Raw genomic sequence first — 25,821 nt, 5'->3', positions numbered from 1 at the left:
TTGGAACGTGTCACTCTCATTGTGTCGGAGGCTCCTCCTGCACTTGCCCCTCTTCTTGTTTTCTTCTACTGAATTGTCTCCTGTCAGAGGCTAAAAATTGAGCTGCTTGTCCACATCATTCGTTGTCAGAACTGGAGAATGAAGGATCTGTAGACTCTAGTAACTGCAGTAATGTTCGGTATATGAATCCTGACATTTTATATCCTACTGTGCTGGTAATCTTCCGTATCGTGTAGGAATTTTGACCTCTTCTTATTCTCGGCCTCTCGTCAATGTTGATCAAGAGAAGTGGGGATTTTAGTTTCCAAAGAAGATCGTTCGTCCACACCAGATGAAGGGCAGTGCGGTCTCCATTACATGAGGTGTAACCTGCCTCACCTCATCCTGCCACACACACCGTTCCTCTTCATTAACCACAAATTATAGGATTTATAACAGAAAATAAACTTTGCTGCTCTTTTCTCCTTTCTTCTTTTTATAAAAATACAAAGTTTTTTTCCTTTGAGTCTCTTACCTCAAAAAAAAGGAACCACCGCAGGTCGTACGTCGAACTTCCTCTTCTGGCCTCTTCCTCTTGTTTCTTAAAAGTAAAACATATGAAATAGTGATGCAGATAGATGATTGCGGACCAGCAGTTCACCGCAGACCTACAATGAGGTTTTCAATCCTGATCTTCTGTTGCTTCCAGGGTAAGTCACGAGATTATCACTTTACAAACTATGAGGGAGACATAATTATTGTGCAGATGAAGAATCTTCAATTATAAGAGTGTTCTGGTAGATAATATCCGACTGTCTAGAGATACCGGGGTAGTACACACAGTGATGTCACAGTACAGGGGTAGTATTCACAGTGATGTCACAGTACAGGGATAATACACAGTGATGTCACAGTAAAGGGATAATACACAGTGATGTCACAGTACAGGGATAATACACAGTGATGTCACAGTGCAGGGGTAATATACACAGTAATGTCACAGGACAGGGGTCATATACACAGTGATGTCACAGTACAGGGGTAGGGTACACAGTGATGTCACAGTACAGGGGTAATATACACAGTGATGTCACAGTACAGGGATAATAAACACAGTGATGTCACAGTACAGGGGTAATAAACACAGTGATGTCACAGTACAGGGGTAGTATACACAGTGATGTCACAGTACAGGGGTAATATACACAGTGATGTCACAGTACAGGGGTAATATACACAGTGATGTCACAGTACAGGGGTAATACACACAGTGATGTCACAGTACAGGGGTAGTATACACAGTGATGTCACAGTACAGGGGTAATATACACAGTGATGTCACAGTACAGGGGTAATACACACAGTGATGTCACAGTACAGGGGTAATATACACAGTGATGTCACAGTACAGGGGTAGTATACACAGTGATGTCACAGTACAGGGGTAATATACACAGTGATGTCACAGTACAGGGGTAATATACACAGTGATGTCACAGTACAGGGGTAATATACACAGTGATGTCACAGTACAGGGGTAATATACACAGTGATGTCACAGTACAGGGGTAATATACACAGTGATGTCACAGTACAGGGGTAATATACACAGTGATGTCACAGTACAGGGATAATATACACAGCGATGTCACAGTACAGGGGTAGTATACACAGTGATGTCACAGTACAGGGGTAATATACACAGTGATGTCACAGTACAGGGGTAATACACACAGTGATGTCACAGTACAGGGGTAGTATTCACAGTGATGTCACAGTACAGGGATAATACACAGAGTGATGTCATAGTGCAGGGGTAATATACACAGTGATGTCACAGTATAGGGGTAGTGTACACAGTGATGTCACAGTACAGGGGTAATATACACAGTGATGTTACAGTACAGAGATAATACACAGTGATGTCACAGTACAGGGGTAATATACACAGTGATGTCACAGTACAGGGGTAAAACACAGTGATGTCACAGTACAGGGGTAGTGTACACAGCGATGTCACAGTGCAGGGGTAATATACACAGTGATGTCACAGTATAAGGGTAATACACACAGTGATGTCACAGTACAGGGGTAGTGTACACAGTGATGTCACAGTACAAGGGTAATATACACAGTAATGTCACAGTACAGGGGTAATGTACACAGTGATGTCACAGTACAGGGGTAATATACACAGTGATGTCACAGTACAGGGGTAATATACACAGTGATGTCACAGTACAGGGGTAGTGTACACAGTGATGTCAGTACAGGGATAATACACACAGTGATGTCACAGTACAGGGGTAATATACACAGTGATGTCACAGTACAGGGATAATACACACAGTGATGTCACAGTACAGGGGTAATATACACAGTGATGTCACAGTACAGGGGTAGTGTACACAGTGATGTCACAGTACAAGGGTAATAAACACAGTGATGTCACAGTACAGGGGTAATATACACAGTGATGTCACAGTACAGGGGTAATACACACAGTGATGTCACAGTACAGGGATAATACACACAGTGATGTCACAGTACAGGGGTAATGTACACAGTGATGTCACAGTACAGGGATAATACACACAGTGATGTCACAGTACAGGGATAATACACAGAGTGATGTCACAGTGCAGAGTTAATATACACAGTGATGTCACAGTACAGAGATAATAAACAGTGATGTCACAGTACAGGGGTAATATACACAGTGATGTCACAGTACAGGGGTAAAACACAGTGATGTCACAGTATAGGGGTAGTGTACACAGCGATGTCATAGTGCAGGGGTAATATACACAGTGATGTCACAGTATAGGGGTAATACACACAGTGATGTCACAGTACAGGGATAATACACACAGTGATGTCACAGTACAGGAATAATAGACACAGTTATGTCACAGTACAGGGATAATACACACAGTGATGTCACAGTACAGGAATAATGGACACAGTGTTGTCACAGTACAGGGATAATACACACAGTGATGTCACAGTACAGGGATAATACACACAGTGATGTCACAGTACAGGGATAATACACACAGTGATGTCACAGTACAGGGATAATACACACAGTGATGTCACAGTACAGCGATAATACACACAGTGATGTCACAGTACAGGGATAATACACACAGTGATGTCACAGTACAGGGATAATACACACAGTGATGTCACAGTACAGGGGTAATATACACAGTGATGTCACAGTACAGGGATAATAGACACAGTTATGTCACAGTACAGGGATAATACACACAGTGATGTCACAGTACAGGAATAATGGACACAGTGTTGTCACAGTACAGGGATAATACACACAGTGATGTCACAGTACAGGGATAATACACACAGTGATGTCACAGTACAGGGATAATACACACAGTGATGTCACAGTACAGGGATAATACACACAGTGATGTCACAGTACAGCGATAATACACACAGTGATGTCACAGTACAGGGATAATACACACAGTGATGTCACAGTACAGGGATAATACACACAGTGATGTCACAGTACAGGGATAATACACACAGTGATGTCACAGTACAGGGATATTAGACACAGTGATGTCACAGTACAGGGATAATACACACAGTGATGTCACAGTACAAAAGTAATATACACAGTGATGTCACAGTACAGGGATAATACCCAGAGTGATGTCACAGTACAGGAGTAATATACACAGTGATGTCACAGTACAGGGATAATACACACAGTGATGTCACAGTACAGGAGTAATATACACAGTGATGTCACAGTACAGAAATAATACACACAGGGATGTCACAGTACAGGGATAATACACACAGAGATGTCACAGTACAGGGATAATACACACAGTGATGTCACAGTACAGGGATAATACACACAGTGATGTCACAGTACAGGGGTAATATACACAGTGATGTCACAGTACAGGGATAATACACACAGTGATGTCACATTACAGGGGTAATATACACAGTGATGTCACAGTACAGGGATAATAAACACAGTGATGTCACAGTACAGGGATAATACACACTGTGATGTCACAGCACAGGGATAATATACACAGTGATGTCACAGTACAGGGGTAGTATACACAGTGATGTCACAGTACAGGGATAATATACACAGTGATGTCACAGTACAGAGATAATACACACAGTGATGTCACAGTACAGGGGTAATAAACACAGTGATGTCACAGTACAGGGATAATACACAGTGATGTCACAGTACAGGGATAATACACACAGTGATGTCACAGTACAGGGGTAGTATACACAGTGATGTCACAGTACAGGGGTAGTATACACAGTGATGTCACAGTACAGGGGTAGTATACACAGTGATGTCACAGTACAGGGGTAGTATACACAGTGATGTCACAGTACAGGGATAATATACACAGTGATGTCACAGTACAGGGGTAGTAAACACAGTGATGTCACAGTACAGGGATAATACACAGTGATGTCACAGTACAGGGATAATACACACAGTGATGTCACAGTACAGAGATAATAAACACAGTGATGTCACAGTACAGGGGTAATATACACAGTGATGTCAGAGTACAAGGGTAATATACACAGTGATGTCACAGTACAGGGGTAATATACACAGTGATGTCACAGTACAGGGGTAATATACACAGTGATGTCACAGTACAAGGGTAATATACACAGTGATGTCACAGTACAGGGGTAATATACACAGTGATGTCACAGTACAGGGATAATATACACAGTGATGTCACAGTACAGGGGTAATATACACAGTGATGTCACAGTACAGGGGTAATATACACAGTGATATCACAGTACAGGGGTAATATACACAGTGATAGTAACATAGTAACATAGTTAGTAAGGCCGAAAAAAGACATTTGTCCATCCAGTTCAGCCTATATTCCATCATAATAAATCCCCAGATCTACGTCCTTCTACAGAACCTAATAATTGTATGATACAATATTGTTCTGCTCCAGGAAGACATCCAGGCCTCTCTTGAACCCCTCGACTGAGTTCGCCATCACCACCTCCTCAGGCAAGCAATTCCAGATTCTCACTGCCCTAACAGTAAAGAATCCTCTTCTATGTTGGTGGAAAAACCTTCTCTCCTCCAGACGCAAAGAATGCCCCTTGTGCCCGTCACCTTCCTTGGTATAAACAGATCCTCAGCGAGATATTTGTATTGTCCCCTTATATACTTATACATGGTTATTAGATCGCCCCTCAGTCGTCTTTTTTCTAGAGTAAATAATCCTAATTTCGCTAATCTATCTGGGTATTGTAGTTCTCCCATCCCCTTTATTAATTTTGTTGCCCTCCTTTGTACTCTCTCTAGTTCCATTATATCCTTCCTGAGCACCGGTGCCCAAAACTGGACACAGTACTCCATGTGCGGTCTAACTAGGGATTTGTACAGAGGCAGTATAATGCTCTCATCATGTGTATCCAGACCTCTTTTAATGCACCCCATGATCCTATTTGCCTTGGCAGCTGCTGCCTGGCACTGGCTGCTCCAGGTAAGTTTATCATTAACTAGGATCCCCAAGTCCTTCTCCCTGTCAGATTTACCCAGTGGTTTCCCGTTCAGTGTGTAATGGTGATATTGATTCCCTCTTCCCATGTGTATAACCTTACATTTATCATTGTTAAACCTCATCTGCCACCTTTCAGCCCAAGTTTCCAACTTATCCAGATCCATCTGTAGCAGAATACTATCTTCTCTTGTATTAACTGCTTTACATAGTTTTGTATCATCTGCAAATATCGATATTTTACTGTGTAAACCTTCTACCAGATCATTAATGAATATGTTGAAGAGAACAGGTCCCAATACTGACCCCTGCGGTACCCCACTGGTCACAGCGACCCAGTTAGAGACTATACCATTTATAACCACCCTCTGCTTTCTATCACTAAGCCAGTTACTAACCCATTTACACACATTTTCCCCCAGACCAAGCATTCTCATTTTGTGTACCAACCTCTTGTGCGGCACGGTATCAAACGCTTGGGAAAAATCGAGATATACCACGTCCAATGACTCACCGTGGTCCAGCCTATAGCTTACCTCTTCATAAAAACTGATTAGATTGGTTTGACAGGAGCGATTTCTCATAAACCCATGCTGATATGGAGTTAAACAGTTATTCTCATTGAGATAATCCAGAATAACATCCCTCAGAAACCCTTCAAATACTTTACCAACAATAGAGGTTAGACTTACTGGCCTATAATTTCCAGGGTCACTTTTAGAGCCCTTTTTGAATATTGGCACCACATTTGCTATGCGCCAATCCTGCGGAACAGACCCTGTCACTATAGAGTCCCTAAAAATAAGAAATAATGGTTTATCTATTACATTACTTAGTTCTCTTAGTACTCGTGGGTGTATGCCATCCGGACCCGGAGATTTATCTATTTTAATCTTATTTAGCCGGTTTCGCACCTCTTCTTGGGTTAGATTGGTGACCCTTAATATAGGGTTTTCATTGTTTCTTGGGATTTCACCTAGCATTTCATTTTCCACCGTGAATACCGTGGAGAAGAAGGTGTTTAATATGTTAGCTTTTTCCTCGTCATCTACAACCATTCTTTCCTCACTATTTTTTAAGGGGCCTACATTTTCAGTTTTTATTCTTTTACTATTGATATAGTTGAAGAACAGTTTGGGATTAGTTTTACTCTCCTTAGCAATGTGCTTCTCTGTTTCCTTTTTGGCAGCTTTAATTAGTTTTTTAGATAAAGTATTTTTCTCCCTATAGTTTTTTAGAGCTTCAATGGTGCCATCCTGCTTTAGTAGTGCAAATGCTTTCTTTTTACTGTTAATTGCCTGTCTTACTTCTTTGTTTAGCCACATTGGGTTTTTCCTATTTCTAGTCCTTTTATTCCCACAAGGTATAAACCGCTTACACTGCCTATTTAGGATGTGATGTCACAGTACAGTGATAATACACACAGTGATGTCACAGTACAGGGATAATAAACACAGTGATGTCACAGTACAGAGATAATACACACAGTGATGTCACAGTACAGGGGTAGTGTACACAGTGATGTCACAGTACAGGGGTAATACACAGTGATGTCACAGTACAGGGGTAATATATACAGTGATGTCACAGTACAGGGGTAGTGTACACAGTGATGTCAGTACAGGGATAATACACACAGTGATGTCACAGTACAGGGGTAATACACACAGTGATGTCACAGTGCAGGGGTAATATACACAGTGATGTCACAGTACAGGGATAATACACACAGTGATGTCACAGTACAGGGGTAATATACACAGTGATGTCACAGTACAGGGGTAGTATACACAGTGATGTCACAGTACAGGGGTAATATACACAGTGATGTCACAGTAGAGTATTAATATACACAGTGATGTCACAGTACAGAGATAATACACACAGTGATGTCACAGTACAAGGGTAATATACACAGTAATGTCACAGTACAGGGGTAATATACACAGTGATGTCACAGTAGAGTATTAATATACACAGTGATGTCACAGTACAGAGATAATACACACAGTGATGTCACAGTGCAGGGGTAATACACACACTGATGTCACAGTACAGAGATAATACACACAGTGATGTCACAGTACAGGGGTAATATACACAGTGATGTCACAGTACAGGGGTCATATACACAGTGATGTCACAGTACAGCGGTAGTATACACAGTGATGTCACAGTAGAGTATTAATATACACAGTGATGTCACAGTACAGGGGTAATATACACAGTGATGTCACAGTACAGGGGTAATATACACAGTGATGTCACAGTACAGGGATAATATACACAGTGATGTCACAGTACAGGGGTTATATACACAGTGATGTCACAGTACAGGGGTAGTATTCACAGTGATGTCACAGTACAGGGATAATACACACAGTGATGTCACAGCACAGGGATAATATACACAGTGATGTCACAGTACAGGAGTAATATACATAGTGATGTCACAGTACAGGAGTAATATACACAGTGATGTCACAGTACAGGGATAATACACACAGTGATGTCACAGCACAGGGATAATATACACAGTGATGTCACAGTACAGGGGTAATATACACAGTGATGTCACAGTACAGGGGTAGTATACACAGTAATGTCACAGTACAGGGATAATACACACAGTGATGTCACAGCACAGGGATAATATACACAGTGATGTCACAATACAGGGGTAATACACACAGTGATGTCACAGAATAGGGACAATCCACACAGTGATGTCACAGTACAGGGGTAATACACACAGTGATGTCACAGTACAGGGATAATATACACAGTGATGTCACAGTACAGGAGTAATATACACAGTGATGTCACAGTACAGGGATAATATACACAGTGATGTCACAGTACAGGAGTAATATACACAGTGATGTCACAGCACAGGGATAATATACACAGTGATGTCACAGTGCTGGGGTAATATACACAGTGATGTCACAGTACAGGGATAATACACACAGTGATGTCACAGTACAGGGATAATACACACAGTGATGTCACAGCACAGGGATAATATACACAGTGATGTCACAGTACAGGGGTAATATACACAGTGATGTCACAGTACAGGGGTAGTATACACAGTGATGTCACAGTACAGGGATAATACACACAGTGATGTCACAGTACAGGGATAATACACACAGTGATGTCACAGCACAGGGATAATATACACAGTGATGTCACAATACAGGGGTAATACACACAGTGATGTCACAGAATAGGGACAATCCACACAGTGATGTCACAGTACAGGGGTAATAAACACAGTGATGTCACAGTACAGGGATAATACACACAGTGATGTCACAGTACAGAGATAATAAACACAGTGATGTCATAGTACAGGGGTAGTATACACAGTGATGTCACAGTAGAGTATTAATATACACAGTGATGTCACAGTACAGGAGTAATATACACAGTGATGTCACAGTACAGGGGTAGTATACACAGTGATGTCACAGTAGAGTATTAATATACACAGTGATGTCACAGTACAGGAGTAATATACACAGTGATGTCACAGTACAGAGATAATACACACAGTGATGTCACAGTACAGGGGTAATATACACAGTGATGTCACAGTAGAGTATTAATATACACAGTGATGTCACAGTACAGGGGTAATATACACAGTGATGTCACAGTACAGGGGTAATATACACAGTGATGTCACAGTACAGGGGTAATATATACAGTGATGTCACAGTACAGGAGTAATATACACAGTGATGTCACAGTACAGGGGTTATATACACAGTGATGTCACAGTACAGGAGTAATATACACAGTGATGTCACAGTACAGGGGTAATATACACAGTGATGTCACAGTACAGGGGTAATATATACAGTGATGTCACAGTACAGGAGTAATATACACAGTGATGTCACAGTACAGGGGTTATATACACAGTGATGTCACAGTACAGGGGTAATATACACAGTGATGTCACAGTACAGGGGTAATATACACAGTGATGTCACAGTACAGGGGTAATATACACAGTGATGTCACAGTACAGTGATAATACACACAGTGATTTCACAGTACAGTGATAATACACACAGTGATGTCACAGTACAGGGATAATAAACACAGTGATGTCACAGTACAGGGATAATAAACACAGTAATGTCACAGTACAGTGGTAATATACACAGTGATGTCACAGTACAGGGATAATACACACAGTGATGTCACAGTACAGAGATGATAAACACAGTGATGTCACAGTACAGGGGTAATATACACAGTGATGTCACAGTACAGAGATAATACACAGTGATGTCACAGTACAGGGGTAATATACACAGTGATGTCACAGTACAGGGGTAGTATACACAGTGATGTCACAGTACAGGGGTAGTATACACAGTGATGTCACAGTACAGGGGTAATATACACAGTGATGTCACAGTACAGGGGTAATATACACAGTGATGTCACAGTACAGGAGTAATATACACAGTGATGTCACAGTACAGGGATAATATACACAGTGATGTCACAGTACAGGGGTTATATACACAGTGATGGCACAGTACAGGAGTAATATACACAGTGATGTCACAGTAAAGGGGTTATATATACAGTGATGTCAGAGTACAGGGGTCATATATACAGTGATTGCAAGTAAAGAAGCTGCGGAGACACCATCACGTGTTTCTCGACGCAAGCAATGAATAGCCAGGCCTTTCCCCGGGAAGGAACAACCACGGGAAGGGCAGCATCCTAAGAAGGAAAGCCACCTATGCCAAGCATGGTATCCATCCACAGACAGCTGTTTCGGGGTTTTTGCCCCTCATCAGTGTGGAGTAGGAATCTGGCTATTAGGAGCAGTGCCTAGTAAAAAGGCTATAAAGGCACAGATGATTGGCCTCGGGGAGACCAAAACATCCAACACTGCGGAGACACCATCACGTGTTTCTCAACGCAGTGATTCCAGAACACTGCCCCCATCCCTTATGGGAAATATGCAAATGCAAGTAAAGAAGCTGCGGAGACACCATCACGTGTTTCTCGACGCAAGCAATGAATAGCCAGGCCTTTCCCCGGGAAGGAACAACCACGGGAAGGGCAGCATCCTAAGAAGGAAAGCCACCTATGCCAAGCATGGTATCCATCCACAGACAGCTGTTTCGGGGTTTTTGCCCCTCATCAGTGTCTCCCCGAGGCCAATCATCTGTGCCTTTATAGCCTTTTTACTAGGCACTGCTCCTAATAGCCAGATTCCTACTCCACACTGATGAGGGGCAAAAACCCCGAAACAGCTGTCTGTGGATGGATACCATGCTTGGCATAGGTGGCTTTCCTTCTTAGGATGCTGCCCTTCCCGTGGTTGTTCCTTACCGGGGAAAGGCCTGGCTATTCATTGCTTGCGTCGAGAAACACGTGATGGTGTCTCCGCAGCTTCTTTACTTGCATTTGCATATTTCCCATAAGGGATGGGGGCAGTGTTCTGGAATCACTGCGTTGAGAAACACGTGATGGTGTCTCCGCAGTGTTGGATGTTTTGGTCTCCCCGAGGCCAATCATCTGTGCCTTTATATATACAGTGATGTCACAGTACAGGGCTAATATACACAGTGATGTCACAGTACAGGGGTAATATACACAGTGATGTCACAGTACAGGGGTAATATACACAGTGATGTCACAGTACAGGGGTCATATATACAGTGATGTCACAGTACAGTGGTAGTATACACAGTGATTTCACAGTACAGGAGTAATATACACAGTGATGTCACAGTACAGGGGTTATATACACAGTGATGTCACAGTACAGGGGTCATATATACAGTGATGTCACAGTATAGGACTAGTATAGACAGTGATGTCACAGTAAAGGGGTTATATACACAGTGATGTCACAGTAAAGGGGTTATATACACAGTGATGTCACAGTACAGGGGTCATATATACAGTGATGTCACAGTACAGGGGTAGTATAGACAGTGATATCAGAGTACAGGAGTAAGATACACAGTGATGTCACAGTAAAGGGGTTATATACACAGTGATGTCACAGTACAGGTGTCATATATACAGTGATGTCACAGTACAGGGGTAGTATACACAGTGATATCACAGTACAGGGATAAAATACACAGTGATGTCACAGTACAGGGGTAATATACACAGTGATGTCACAGTGCAGGGGTAGTATACACAGTGATATCACAGTACAGGAGTAATATACACAGTGATGTCACAGTACAGGGGTTATATACACAGTGATGTCGCAGTAAAGGGGTTATATACACAGTGATGTCACAGTACACGGGTCATATATACAGTGATGTCACAGTACAGGGGTAGTATACACAGTGATGTCACAGTACAGGGGTAATATACACAGTGATGTCACAGTACAGGGGTAGTATACACAGCGATGTCACAGTAAAGGGATAATAAACACAGTGATGTCACAGTATAGGGGTTATATACACAGTGATGTCACAGTACAGGGGTTATATATACAGTGATGTCACAGTACAGGGTGTTGTGAATTCTGTGGCAGAGCTCCCTCCTGTGGTCACAAGTGGTACTTCGGCTGATTCTCTCTGTGAGCTTCCGTTGGTAGAGGAGAGTGGTACTGCGGCTTCTGAGTTTCCTTCCTCAGGTGATGTGGTGAAGTCATTAGGTGCTGCTCTATTTAACTCCACCTAGTGCTTTGATCCTGGCCTCCAGTCAATGTCCTAGTATTGGACTTGCTTCCTCCTGGATCGTTCCTGTGGCCTGCTGCTCTGCATAGCTAAGTTCCGCTTTTGTTATTTTGTTTGCTGTTTTTTTTCTGTCCAGCTTGCTTATTTGGTTTTTCTGGAAGCTCTGGGACGCAGAGGGTGTACCTCCGTGCCGTTAGTCGGTACGGAGGGTCTTTTTGCCCCCTTTGCGTGGTTGTTTGTAGGGTTTTGTGTTGACCACAAAGTTACCTTTCCTATCCTCGCTCTGTTCAGAAAGTCGGGCCTCACTTTGCTAAATCTATTTCATCTCTATGTTTGTCTTTTCATCTTAACTCACAGTCATTATATGTGGGGGCTGCCTTTTCCTTTGGGGTATTTCTCTGAGGCAAGGTAGGCTTATTTTCTATCTTCAGGCTAGCTAGTTTCTCAGGCTGTGCCGAGTTGCATAGGGAGCGTTAGGCGCAATCCACGGCTGCCTCTAGTGTGGATGGAGAGGATTAGGGATTGCGGCCAGCAGAGTTCCCACGTCTCAGAGCTCGTTCTATGTTTTTGGGTTATTGCCAGGTCACTGTATGTGCGCTGACCTCTATGTCCATTGTGGTACTGAATTACCTATCATAACAGTACTGGAGGCCCAAAGTACTAATGATTCTCAATAGAGGGAAAAAAGAAGTTCTGAGACCATTTTTTTTTCTCTGCACTGTGTTTTTCCTTTTTTTCCCCTAGACATTTGGGTGGTTCAGGACACAGGTGTAGCGATGGACATTAAAGGTCTGTCTTCATGTGTGGATCAGCTCACGGCAAGAGTACAAAATATTCAAGACTTTGTGGTTCAGAATTCTATGTTAGAACCAAGAATTCCTATTCCTGATTTGTTTTTTGGAGATAGAACTAAATTTCTGAGTTTCAAAAATAATTGTAAACTATTTCTGGCTTTGAAACCTCGCTCCTCTGGTGACCCAGTTCAACAAGTTAGGATCATTATTTCTTTTTTACGTGGCGACCCTCAGGACTGGGCATTTTCTCTTGCGCCAGGAGATCCTGCATTAAGTAATATTGATGCGTTTTTCCTGGCGCTCGGATTGCTGTACGATGAACTTAATTCAGTGGATCAGGCAGAGAAAAATTTGCTGGCTCTGTGTCAGGGTCAGGATGAGATAGAGGTATATTGTCAGAAATTTAGAAAGTGGTCCGTACTCACTCAATGGAATGAAGGTGCGCTCGCAGCTATTTTCAGAAAGGGTCTCTCTGAAGCCCTTAAGGATGTCATGGTGGGATTTCCTATGCCTGCTGGTCTGAATGAGTCTATGTCTTTGGCCATTCAGATCGGTCGACGCTTGCGTGAGCGTAAATCTGTGCACCATTTGGCGGTATTATCTGAGCATAAACCTGAGCCTATGCAGTGCGATAGGACTTTGACCAGAGTTGAACGGCAAGAACACAGACGTCAGAATGGGCTGTGTTTCTACTGTGGTGATTCCACTCATGCTATCTCTGATTGTCCTAAGCGCACTAAGCGGTTCGCTAGGTCTGCCACCATTGGTACAGTACAATCAAAATTTCTTTTGTCCGTTACCTTGATCTGCTCTTTGTCATCTTATTCTGTCATATCATTTGTGGATTCAGGCGCTGCCCTGAATTTGATGGACTTGGAGTATGCTAGGCGTTGTGGGTTTTTCTTGGAGCCCTTGCAGTGTCCTATTCCATTGAGAGGAATTGATGCTACGCCTTTGGCCAAGAATAAGCCTCAGTACTGGACCCAGCTGACCATGTGCATGGCTCCTGCACATCAGGAGGTTATTCGCTTTCTGGTGTTGCATAATCTGCATGATGTGGTCCTGTTGGGGTTACCATGGCTACAAGTCCATAATCCAGTGTTAGATTGGAAATCCATGTCTGTGTCCAGCTGGGGTTGTCAGGCGGTACATGGTGATGTCCCATTTCTGTCTATTTCGTCATCCACCCCCTCTGAGGTTCCAGAGTTCTTGTCTGATTACCGGGATGTATTTGATGAGCCCAAGTCGGATACCCTACCTCCGCATAGGGATTGTGATTGTGCTATCAATTTGATTCCTGGTAGTAAATTCCCAAAAGGTCGACTGTTTAATTTATCTGTGCCTGAGCACGCCGCTATGCGGAGTTACGTGAAGGAGTCCTTGGAGAAGGGGCATATTCGCCCGTCATCGTCGCCATTAGGAGCGGGGTTCTTTTTTGTGGCCAAGAAGGATGGTTCGCTGAGACCTTGTATAGATTACCGCCTTCTAAATAAGATCACGGTTAAATTTCAGTACCCCTTGCTGCTGTTATCTGATTTGTTTGCTCGGATTAAGGGGGCTAGTTGGTTCACCAAGATAGATCTTCGTGGTGCGTATAATCTTGTGCGTATTAAGCGAGGCGATGTATGGAAAACTGCATTTAATACACCCGAGGGCCATTTTGAGTACCTAGTAATGCCATTCGGACTTGCCAATGCTCCATCAGTGTTTCAGTCCTTTATGCATGATATCTTCCGAGAGTACCTGGATAAATTCCTGATTGTATACTTGGATGATATTTTGATCTTCTCGGATGATTGGGAGTCTCATGTGAAGCAGGTCAGAACAGTGTTTCAGGTCCTGCGTGCTAACTCTTTGTTTGTGAAGGGATCAAAGTGTCTCTTTGGTGTTCAGAAGGTTTCATTTTGGGGTTCATTTTTTCCCCTTCTACTATCGAGATGGACCCTGTTAAGGTCCAAGCCATCCATGATTGGACTCAGCCGACATCTCTGAAAAGTCTGCAAAAGTTCCTGGGCTTTGCTAATTTTTATCGTCGCTTCATCTGCAATTTTTCTAGTATTGCTAAACCATTGACCGATTTGACCAAGAAGGGTGCTGATGTGGTCAATTGGTCATCTGCTGCGGTGGAAGCTTTTCAAGAGTTGAAGCGTCGTTTTTCTTCTGCCCCTGTGTTGTGTCAACCAGATGTTTCACTTCCATTCCAGGTCGAGGTTGATGCTTCTGAGATTGGAGCAGGGGCTGTTTTGTCGCAGAGAAGTTCTGATTGCTCGGTGATGAAACCATGCGCCTTCTTTTCCAGGAAGTTTTCGCCTGCTGAGCGAAATTATGATGTTGGCAATCGAGAGTTGCTGGCCATGAAGTGGGCATTCGAGGAGCGGCGTCATTGGCTTGAAGGAGCTATGCATCACGTGGTGGTCTTGACTGATCATAAGAACTTGACTTATCTCGAGTCTGCCAAGCGGTTGAATCCTAGGCAGGCTCGTTGGTCGCTGTTTTTTGCCCGTTTTGGCTTTGTGGTTTCGTACCTTTCGGGCTCTAAAAATGTGAAGGCGGATGCCCTATCTAGGAATTTTGTGCCCGACTCTCCGGGTTTATCTGAGCCGGCGGGTATTCTCAAAGAGGGAGTAATTGTGTCTGCCATCTCCCCTGATTTGCGGCGGGTGCTGCAAAAATTTCAGGCTAATAAACCTGATCGTTGCCCAGCGGAGAAACTGTTTGTCCCTGATAGGTGGACGAATAAAGTTATCTCTGAGGTTCATTGTTCGGTGTTGGCTGGTCATCCTGGAATCTTTGGTACCAGAGAGTTAGTGGCTAGATCCTTTTGGTGGCCATCTCTGTCGCGGGATGTGCGTTCTTTTGTGCAGTCCTGTGGGATTTGTGCTCGGGCTAAGCCCTGCTGTTCTCGTGCCAGTGGGTTGCTTTTGCCCTTGCCGGTCCCGAACAGGCCTTGGACACATACCTCTATGGATTTTATTTCAGATCTTCCCGTCTCTCAAAAAATGTCAGTCATTTGGGTGGTTTGTGATCGCTTCTCTAAGATGGTCCATTTGGTACCCTTGTCTAAATTACCTTCCTCCTCTGATTTGGTGCCATTGTTCTTCCAGCATGTGGTTCGTTTACATGGCATTCCAGAGAATATCGTTTCTGACAGAGGTTCCCAGTTTGTTTCGAGGTTTTGGCGAGCCTTTTGTGCAAGGATGGGCATTGACTTGTCTTTTTCCTCGGCTTTCCATCCTCAGACTAATGGCCAGACCGAACGAACCAATCAGACCTTGGAAACATATCTGAGATGCTTTGTTTCTGCTGATCAGGATGACTGGGTGTCCTTTTTGCCTTTGGCTGAGTTCGCCCTTAATAATCAGGCCAGCTTGGCTACCTTGGTTTTGCCGTTTTTCTGCAACTCTGGGTTCCATCCTCGTTTCTCTTCAGGGCAGGTTGAGTCTTCGGACTGTCCTGGTGTGGATACTGTGGTGGACAGGTTGCAGCAGATTTGGACTCATGTGGTGGACAATTTGACCTTGTCCCAGGAGAAGGCTCAACGTTTCGCTAATCGCAGATGCTGTGTGGGTCCCCAACTTCGTGTTGGGGATTTGGTTTGGTTGTCTTCTCGTCATATTCCTATGAAGGTTTCCTCTCCTAAGTTTAAACCTCGTTTCATTGGTCCGTATAGGATTTCTGAGGTTCTTAATCCTGTGTCTTTTCGTTTGACCCTTCCAGATTCTTTTTCCATCCATAACGTATTCCATAGGTCATTGTTGCGGAGATACGTGGCACCTATGGTTCCATCTGTTGATCCTCCTGCCCCGGTTTTGGTGGAGGGGGAGTTGGAGTATATTGTGGAGAAGATTTTGGATTCTCGTGTTTCAAGACGGAAACTCCAGTATCTGGTTAAGTGGAAGGGTTATGCTCAGGAAGATAATTCCTGGGTCTTTGCCTCTGATGTCCATGCTCCCGATCTTGTTCGTGCCTTTTATATGGCTCATCCTGGTTGTCCTGGGGGCTCTGGTGAGGGTTCGGTGACCCCTCCTCAAGGGGGGGGTACTGTTGTGAATTCTGTGGCAGAGCTCCCTCCTGTGGTCACAAGTGGTACTTCGGCTGATTCTCTCTATGAGCTTCCGTTGGTGGAGGAGAGTGGTACTGCGGCTTCTAAGTTTCCTTCCTCAGGTGATGTGGTGAAGTCGTTAGGTGCTGCTCTATTTAACTCCACCTAGTGCTTTGATCCTGGCCTCCAGTCAATGTTCTAGTATTGGACTTGCTTCCTCCTGGATCGTTCCTGTGGCCTGCTGCTCTGCATAGCTAAGTTCCGCTTTTGTTATTTTGTTTGCTGTTTTTTTTCTGTCCAGCTTGCTTATTTGGTTTTTCTTGCTTGCTGGAAGCTCTGGGACGCAGAGGGTGTACCTCCGTGCCGTTAGTCGGTACGGAGGGTCTTTTTGCCCCCTTTGCGTGGTTGTTTGTAGGGTTTTGTGTTGACCGCAAAGTTACCTTTCCTATCCTCACTCTGTTCAGAAAGTCGGGCCTCACTTTGCTAAATCTATTTCATCTCTACGTTTGTCTTTTCATCTTAACTCACAGTCATTATATGTGGGGGCTGCCTTTTCCTTTGGGGTATTTCTCTGAGGCAAGGTAGGCTTACTTTCTATCTTCAGGCTAGCTAGTTTCTCAGGCTGTGCCGAGTTGCATAGGGAGCGTTAGGCGCAATCCACGGCTGCCTCTAGTGTGGTTGGAGAGGATTAGGGATTGCGGTCAGCAGAGTTCCCACGTCTCAGAGCTCGTTCTATGTTTTTGGGTTATTGTCAGGTCACTGTATGTGCTCTGACTTCTATGTCCATTGTGGTACTGAATTACCTAATCATAACAACAGGGGTTATATATACAGTGATGTCACAGTACAGGGGTAATATACACAGTGATGTCTCAGTACAGGGGTAGTATACACAGTGATATCACAGTACAGGAGTAATATACACAGTGATGTCACAGTACAGGGATAATATACACAGTGATGTCACAGTAAAGGGGTTATATACACAGTGATGTCACAGTACACGGGTCATATACACAGTGATGTCACAGTACAGGGGTAGTATACACAGTGATTTCACAGTACAGGAGTAAGATACACAGTGATGTTACCGTACAGGGATAGCATGCAGTGGGGGGGAAGTATTTAGTCAGCCACCAATTGTGCAAGTTCTCCCACTTAAAAAGATGAGAGAGGCCTGTAATTGACGTCATGGGTAGACCACAACTATGAGAGTCAAAATGGGAAAACAAACCCTGACAATCACTTTGTCTGGTTTTGCAAGATTTTTTTTTGCAAAATATGATGGAAAATAAGTATTTGGTCATCAACAAAAGTTCATCTCAATATTTTGTTATATATCCTTTGTTGGCAATGACAGAGGTCAAACATTTTCTGTAAATGAAATATAACCCAGCACTCAACTTAGCGGTGAAATATTAGGAGTAGATTTATTGATCTCAATGTGTAGTAGACGTTTCGGTCCCAAATCGGGACCTTCAGCAATAACGTAGGGAGAAACGGCTGAGTGAGCCAGCAATGAGAGCTAGAGGTCTATGAGGAAGAAGTAGTGTGTCCGGATACCCCCTACTGGGTATTTCTGTGTCAAATTGTCCTGTATTGATATTTTAGTGATTATTAATAAAAGGTTTATCTTTTTATTGAATCCTATGGTTCTCTTCGTCTATGTCCACTGTTAAATCACAGTTGAATATTTGTTGTGTTTCATACTAAGAAGTAGCATTATTTAAATACATTTTTAGGACAAATGCCTACTGGCATTTGTTGCTACAGAGTCCTTTTGGGTAGGAGAAATTAATCTGTTTGAACCCAAAATCTGAAAATTATTACAGTAAAATGAGAAAAACTATGACCGCACGGCCATGTACTAGTATCAAATATGTATGAGCTCAGCGCCAGTGTGGTCAGGGACCCGGCTGAAATAAGCCCCTAGAATGCTGGCACCTCCGGCGAGGAGTTTCTCATGAGTGAATTCAGGGCTGGCTAATAGCCATTAGAATTCCGGCTCCACCGGAGAGGAGCAGCGTGTTTGGTTGGGATTGCATGACCACTGTCAGTTCTACACAGTAGCCGTGTTCCCTGTGAGCTAAACATGGCACAGCGTTCTCTTTACTACGGGCTCTGTGAAGTAACAGAGTTCGTTTATTCTAATTTACTTCACCGCCTTACTTAGCAGCAGGTTCTTTCCTGCACAGTGGATCCCGGGTTGCGAACGCACCTATCTCATTAATAAATATATCCGGTGCGTTCCGCCAACCCTAACAGTATACTAGCGCCGGGATCTGGCTAAGTAATGGCGGATGAACAGCGATTGCAGGGGTACATCCAGCTGCTGGAGGGCCGGTTGGCGTCTCTTGAGCGTGCAACCTCGGCGGTCGATGTTACTGTAATTGCTGTTCAGGCTGCTAGCATGGCTGCAGCAGCTTTACCCACTGCCACCCCTGTTCCGACTCTCTCTCACCTCCCTTTGCCTGAGAAATACTCTGGGGACAATAAGTCCTGTAGGAGTTTCGTGAGCCAGTGTGGTATACACCTCGAGCTCCTGGCTGCACATTTTCCCACAGGTGGGATTCATAATATCTCTCTTGTAGGACAGGGCGTTGGAGTGGGCTACGCCGCTGTGGGAGCACAACGATCATGAGGTGCGGAGTGTTCCTCGGTTCCTGGACACTCTGAAACAGGTCTTTGTGGGACCTCAAGTCACTCATGATACAGCGCTCCAACTGCTGGCTTTGACTCAGGGTTCAACCATAGTCAGCCATTTTGCCGTCTACTTCTGGAAATTAGCGTCTGAGTTGGAATGGTCAGATAAAACCCTCATTCCTGTATTTTGAAGGGGGCTGGCTGACCATGTGAAGGACGCTTTGGCCACTAGGGAGATTCCCGTCACACTGGAGGAGCTCATAGCTGTATCAACTCGCATAGACCTTCGTTTTCACGAGCGAAGGTTGGAGCGAGCCCAGTGTAGGCAGAGGTTTCGGCTGGCTCCCACCTTCGCCAGACCTTTGGAATCTCCAGTCCAGGCGTTCGAGTCACATGAGGCCATAGAGGTGACACGAGCGGGATCCAAGTCCCAGTCCACTCTTGCACTTAAGGTCTGTCATGTTTGCGGGCAGTCAGGACATCTTGCCTCCAAGTGTCCTCAGCGATCGGGGAAACGTCAGCATCTAGTGGCAGTTGGAGGAGGTACACTAGATACGGCGACGTTTGCCTCTAATTTGTCCATCAAGGGGACAATTACCATAGGCCCATCCACTCTTATGGTAGAGCTATGCGTGGACTCTGGGGCGGAGGGTAATTTTATGTCATCCGCTTTCGCCCAGCGTCACGCAATACCCCTGGTGATGCTCGCCAAACCTGTAACCGTTCGAGTGCTAAATGAGTCAACACAACCCTCACAGATTACCCACCAAACCATTCCTTTCACTCTATCAGTGTCTCCATCACATCACGGGATTATCTCTCTATTAGTCATTCCTGAGGGAATTGATGAGGTCCTGTTTGGGATACCATGGCTACGCTATCATTCTCCTCATATAGAGTGGTCCTCAGGGAGAATTTTGGGATGGAGTAGATGTCAGAGGGAGTGCGTTCAGGTTGCTACAACAGAGGTACCCGCAGATCTTTCCTCTCTCCGCAAACACTATTGGCCCTATGCGGACGTGTTCTCCAAAAGGGCTGTGGAGACCCTTACGCCTCACCACCCCTATGACTGTACTATTGACCTCTTGCCTGGTGCTGAGCCTCCCCGAGGTAGATTCTATCCGCTATCTCTCCCGGAGACGGAGGCAATGTCTCAGTACATCCAAGACAATCTGGCAAGAGGATTCATTAGGAAGTCAGTGTCACCTGCAGGGGCTGGGTTCTTCTTCGTGCAGAAGAAGAGTGGAGACGTACGTCCATGCATAGACTGCAGGGGTCTTAATGCAATCACCGTTCAGAACAAGTACCCATTACCCCTGATATCTGAGCTTTCTGATAGGCTACGGGGAGCAAAGGTATTTACAAAATTAAATCTGCGGGGTGCTTACAACCTGATTCGCATCCATGAGGGGAACAAATGGAAGACGACTTTTAACACCAGGGATGGGCACTATGAATATCTGGTGATGCCCTTCGGGCTCTGTAATGCCCCAGCCATTTTCCAAGACTTTGTGAATGACATCTTCCGGGATATGCTCACCACCTCGGTCGTAGTCTATCTGGATGATATTCTCATCTACTCTGCAGATATTGACTCCCATTGGAGAGATATTTGCAAAGTCTTCGACCTCTTACGGGCAAACTCCCTCTACGCCAAGTTGGAGGAGTGTGTGTTTGAGCAGGAGTCCTTGCCTTTCCTTGGTTATATCATCTCTGCCCAGGGTTTGGCTATGGATCCTTCCAACCTACCGGCTGTGATGGACTGGCAGGAACCCAATTCACTTAAAGGGGTGCAGCGCTTTATGGGGTTCATTAATTACTATCGTCAGTTGATCCTACAATTCTCAACTTTGGTAGCTCGCTTGGTTGCCCTCACCAAGAAGGGAGCAAATCCCAAGTTGTGGTCAGAGGCATAAGGCCCGTGATGTCGGGGACTATATTCGGGCGTGCGTTTCCTGCGCCCAGAATCGGTCTCCTCGGCAACGGCCTGCTGGGTTGCTTTACCCCCTACCAGTGGCAAACAGGCCCTGGGAAATGGTCAGGATGGACTTCATGGTGAGCTTACCCAAGTCTCATAGCAGCACCATTATCTGGGTTGTCACCGATCATTTCTCTAAAATGGTGCACTTGGTGCCGCTTCCACGGTTACCTTCTGCACGGGCCTTGGCAGTGTTGTTCATAAAACATATTTTCCATTTACATGGAATGCCTGATAAAATTTTCAGCGACCGGGGTCCCCAGTTCGCATCTCGGTTTTGGAGAAACCTCTGCCGTTTACTCAGCATAGAGTTGAATCTCTCCTCTGCATACCATCCCGAGACGAATGGGTTGGTAGAGAGGACCAACCAGACTCTGGTGACATACTTGCGGCATTTTGTCTCTGCTAGGCAGGATGACTGGGCATCTTTGCTACCTTGGGCGGAATTTGCCCTGAACAACGCCGTAGCCGATTCCACTGGTCAAACTCCTTTTCTCCTTAATTACGGTGAGCATCCGCGTGTCCCTGTGCCCATGCCCGTGTCATCCACCGATTCTAGGGTGGCAGACTGGGCGGTGGAGGCACGTGACATCTGGGACCGCACACAGAATGCCATCCGGGCCTCCAAGGAGAGAATGAGGGTTTTGGCTGATACACACCGGCGCCCCGCTCCGGTCTTTGCTCCTGGCGACTTAGTGTGGCTCTCTGCCCGTAACATCAGGCTGCTAGTTGAGTCCACTAAGTTTGCGCCTCGCTACATTGGCCCATTCAAGGTTCTGGAACAGGTCAACCTTGTGGTCTACCGTTTGGCTATTCCTCCATGCCTTGGTATCACCGACACTTTTCAGGTTTCCATCTTAAAGGCCGTTCATATGTCCCAGTTTTCTGAGTCATCTGCTGGGACATCGGGTTCATCCACGGATGAGTTTGAGGTGAATGCTATCGTGGGGTGCAAGGGGGTACGTGGCAAGAAATTTTATCTCGTGACTGGAAGGGTCACGGTCCAGAAGATAGAACCTGGGAACCTGTGGAGCACATTTGGGCTCCGCTGCTCATTGCAGCTTTTGAGCGTAGCAAGGCTCAAGGAGGGGGGCCCTAGGAGGGGTGTAATGTTAGGAGTCGAGTTCCCGCCGCTGCACAGGGGGAATCTCGAACCATGTCTGCTGCGGTCTCCCATTCTGCATCAGCCGCAGTGGAGCCTGCTAAGCGGAGACGTCGGTCCCAGCATCTCACTAAATCTGATACTGTGCGAAGGGTTACTGCTGCCTCTCCAGGCTTTACTATTGTACCCTGCACTGTTCTGCGGCGAGCGTGCTTTTCTGGGACTAAGGCTTGCTTTGCACACACTGAGCATGCCCAGGGTAAGATCTCTCAGTGGAGATCTAGGGTCACATGCTCAGGTACTGCAGCAACTTCCATTGGTCCTTCTTGGAAGGTCCTGTAGGTGCTAGGACTAAGTCCTGCTTTGTGCACACTGAGCATGCCCAGGGCAAGATCTCTCAGTGGAGATCTAGGGTCACATGCTCCGGTACTGCAGCAACTTCCATTGGTTCTTCTTGGAAGGTCCTGTAGGTGCTACAACTATAAAAGGTTCTCATGACTGCACGGCCATGCGCTAGTATCAAATATAAAATATAAAAGCGACTAAGGGCGCTGCACAAAAGGTATTATATTGGTAATCCTCCTGCTGCAAATAAACGGACACAACTACCAAAAATGTCCGATATTGAGTGTAAAAACACAAACAAAACAGCTGTCTGTGGATGGATACCATGCTTCGCATAGGTGGCTTTCCTTCATAGGATGCTGCCCTTCCCGTGGTTGTTCCTTCCCGGGGAAAGGCCTGGCTATTCACTGCTTGCGTCGAGAAACACGTGATGGTGTCTCCGCAGCTTCTTTTCTTGCATCTGCATATTTCCCATAAGGGATGGGGGCAGTGTTCTGGAATCACTGCGTTGAGAAACACGTGATGGTGTCTCCGCGGTGTTGGATGTTTTGGTCTCCCCGAGGCCAATCATCTGTGCCTTTATAGCCTTTTTTACTAGGCACTGCTCCTAATAGCCAGATTCCTACTCCACACTGATGAGTGGCAAAAACCCCGAAACAGCTGTCTGTGGATGGATACCATGCTTGGCATAGGTGGCTTTCCTTCATAGGATGCTGCCCTTCCCGTGGTTGTTCCTTCCCGGGGAAAGGCCTGGCTATTCACTGCTTGCGTCGAGAAACACGTGATGGTGTCTCCGCAGCTTCTTTTCTTACATGCTCAGGTGCTGCAGTACATTCCATTGGTCCTTCTGGAAGGTCCTGAAAGGGCAAAACATGCTCAGGTACTGCAGCACTTTCCATTGGTCCTTCTGGAAGGTCCTGAAAGGGCAAAAACTTCAGTAGCAGCTTCCTGTGCTGCAACTATATAAACTGCGCATGACCGCACGGCCATGCGCTAGTATCGTCTTATGCTATATGCTTTGCGCCAATGTGGTCATGTGTTTGAATGTGTTCAGGGACCCGGCTGAAATAAGCCCCTAGAATGCTGGCACCTCCGGCGAGGAGATTGTGTTCAGGGACCCGGCTGAAATAAGCCCCTAGAATGCTGGCATCTCCAGCGAGGAGTTTTGTATGCATGCATGACCACTCACTGCTCACATCTGGGTAGTTGGCCTGTGCCTCTGTGAAAGTCCAACAGGGCACAGAGATTTCCTCTCACGGTTACTCTGTGAAGCTAACAGAGTTGGTATATACCACCATATAGAGCCGCCATTATTTAGCAGCAGGTGCTTTCCTGCACAGTGGATCCCTGGTTGCGAACGCACCAATTCCATTTAATAAATTATATATTTGGTGCTTTCCGCCAACCCTAACAGTATACTAGCGCCAGGATCTGGCTAAGTAATGGCGGATGAACAGCGATTGCAGGGGTACATCCAGCTGCTGGAGGGCCGGTTGGCGTCTCTTGAGCGTGCAACCTCGGCGGTGGATGTTACCGCAATAGCTGTTCAGGCTGCTAGCGTGGCTGCAGCAGCTTTACCCACTGCCACCTCTGTTCCGACCCTATCTCACCTTCCTTTGCCTGAGAGATACTCTGGGAACAGTAAGTCCTGTAGGGGTTTCGTGAGCCAATGTGGTATACACCTCGAGCTTCTGGCTGCACGTTTCCCTACTGAGCGGGCAAAGGTGGGATTCATAATCTCTCTCCTGTCGGACAGAGCGTTGGAGTGGGCTACGCCGCTGTGGGAGCACAACGATCATGTGGTGCGGAGTGTTCCTAGGTTTCTGGACACTCTGAAACAGGTCTTTTTAGGACCTCAAGTCACCCATGATACAGCGCTCCAACTGCTGGCTTTGACTCAGGGTTCAACCATGGTCAGCCGTTTTGCTGTTCACTTCCTGACATTAGCGTCTGAGTTGGAATGGCCAGATAAAACCCTCATTCCCGTATTTTGGAGGGGGCTGGCTGACCATGTGAAGGACGCTTTGGCCACTAGGGAGATTCCCGCCACACTGGAGGAGCTCATAGCCGTATCTACTCGTATTGACCTCCGTTTTAACGAGCGGAGGTTGGAGCGAGCCCAGTGTAGGCAGAGGTTTCGGCTGGCTCCCACCTTCGCCAAACTTTTGGAATCTCTAGTCCAGGCATCCGAGTCACATGAGGCCTTAGAGGTGACACGAGCGGGATCCAAGTCTCAGTCTGCCCGTGCACATAAGGTCCGTCATGTTTGCCAGCAGTCAGGACACCTTGCCTCCAAGGGTCCTCAGCGGTCGGGAAAACGTCAGCGTCTAGTGGCAGTTGGAGGAGGTACACTAGACACGGCGACGTTTGCCTCAAAGTTGTCCTTCAAGGCGACAATTACCATAGGCCCATCCACTCTTATGGTCGAGCTATGCGTGGAATCTGGGGCAGAGGGTAACTTTATGTCTTCTGCTTTTGCCCAGCGTCACGCAATACCCTTGGTGATGCTCGCCAAGCCGGTAACCGTTCGAGTGGCAAATGGGTCAACACTACCTTCACAGATTACCCACCAAACCATTCCTTTCACGCTATCTGTGTCTCCATCACATCAGGAGATAATCTCCCTATTAGTCATTCCTGAGGGAATTGATGAGGTCCTGTTGGGGATACCATGGCTTCGCTACCATTCTCCTC

At 45.5% G+C, this 25,821-nt stretch overlaps 1 protein-coding gene across 2 annotated transcripts in view; it reads left to right on the top strand.

Moving 5' to 3' along the window:
• Positions 1 to 589: 589 nt before the first annotated feature.
• Positions 590 to 25,821, top strand: part of LOC138677353 (uncharacterized) — a 94,660-nt gene continuing 69,428 nt past the window's right edge. For both annotated transcript variants that reach the window (XM_069767410.1, XM_069767411.1), the window contains exon 1: positions 590 to 689. In XM_069767410.1, the coding sequence (XP_069623511.1) occupies positions 608 to 689 (82 nt within the window). In that variant the 5' untranslated portion in view covers positions 590 to 607. The remainder of the gene's footprint in view (positions 690 to 25,821) is intronic.

Source organism: Ranitomeya imitator, chromosome 4 (genome assembly GCF_032444005.1).
Source record: "Ranitomeya imitator isolate aRanImi1 chromosome 4, aRanImi1.pri, whole genome shotgun sequence".
Taxonomy (NCBI): Eukaryota; Metazoa; Chordata; class Amphibia; order Anura; family Dendrobatidae; genus Ranitomeya; species Ranitomeya imitator.
Note: the sequence above shows the minus strand (reverse complement) of the source record. Positions and strands in the feature narration are given on the sequence as shown.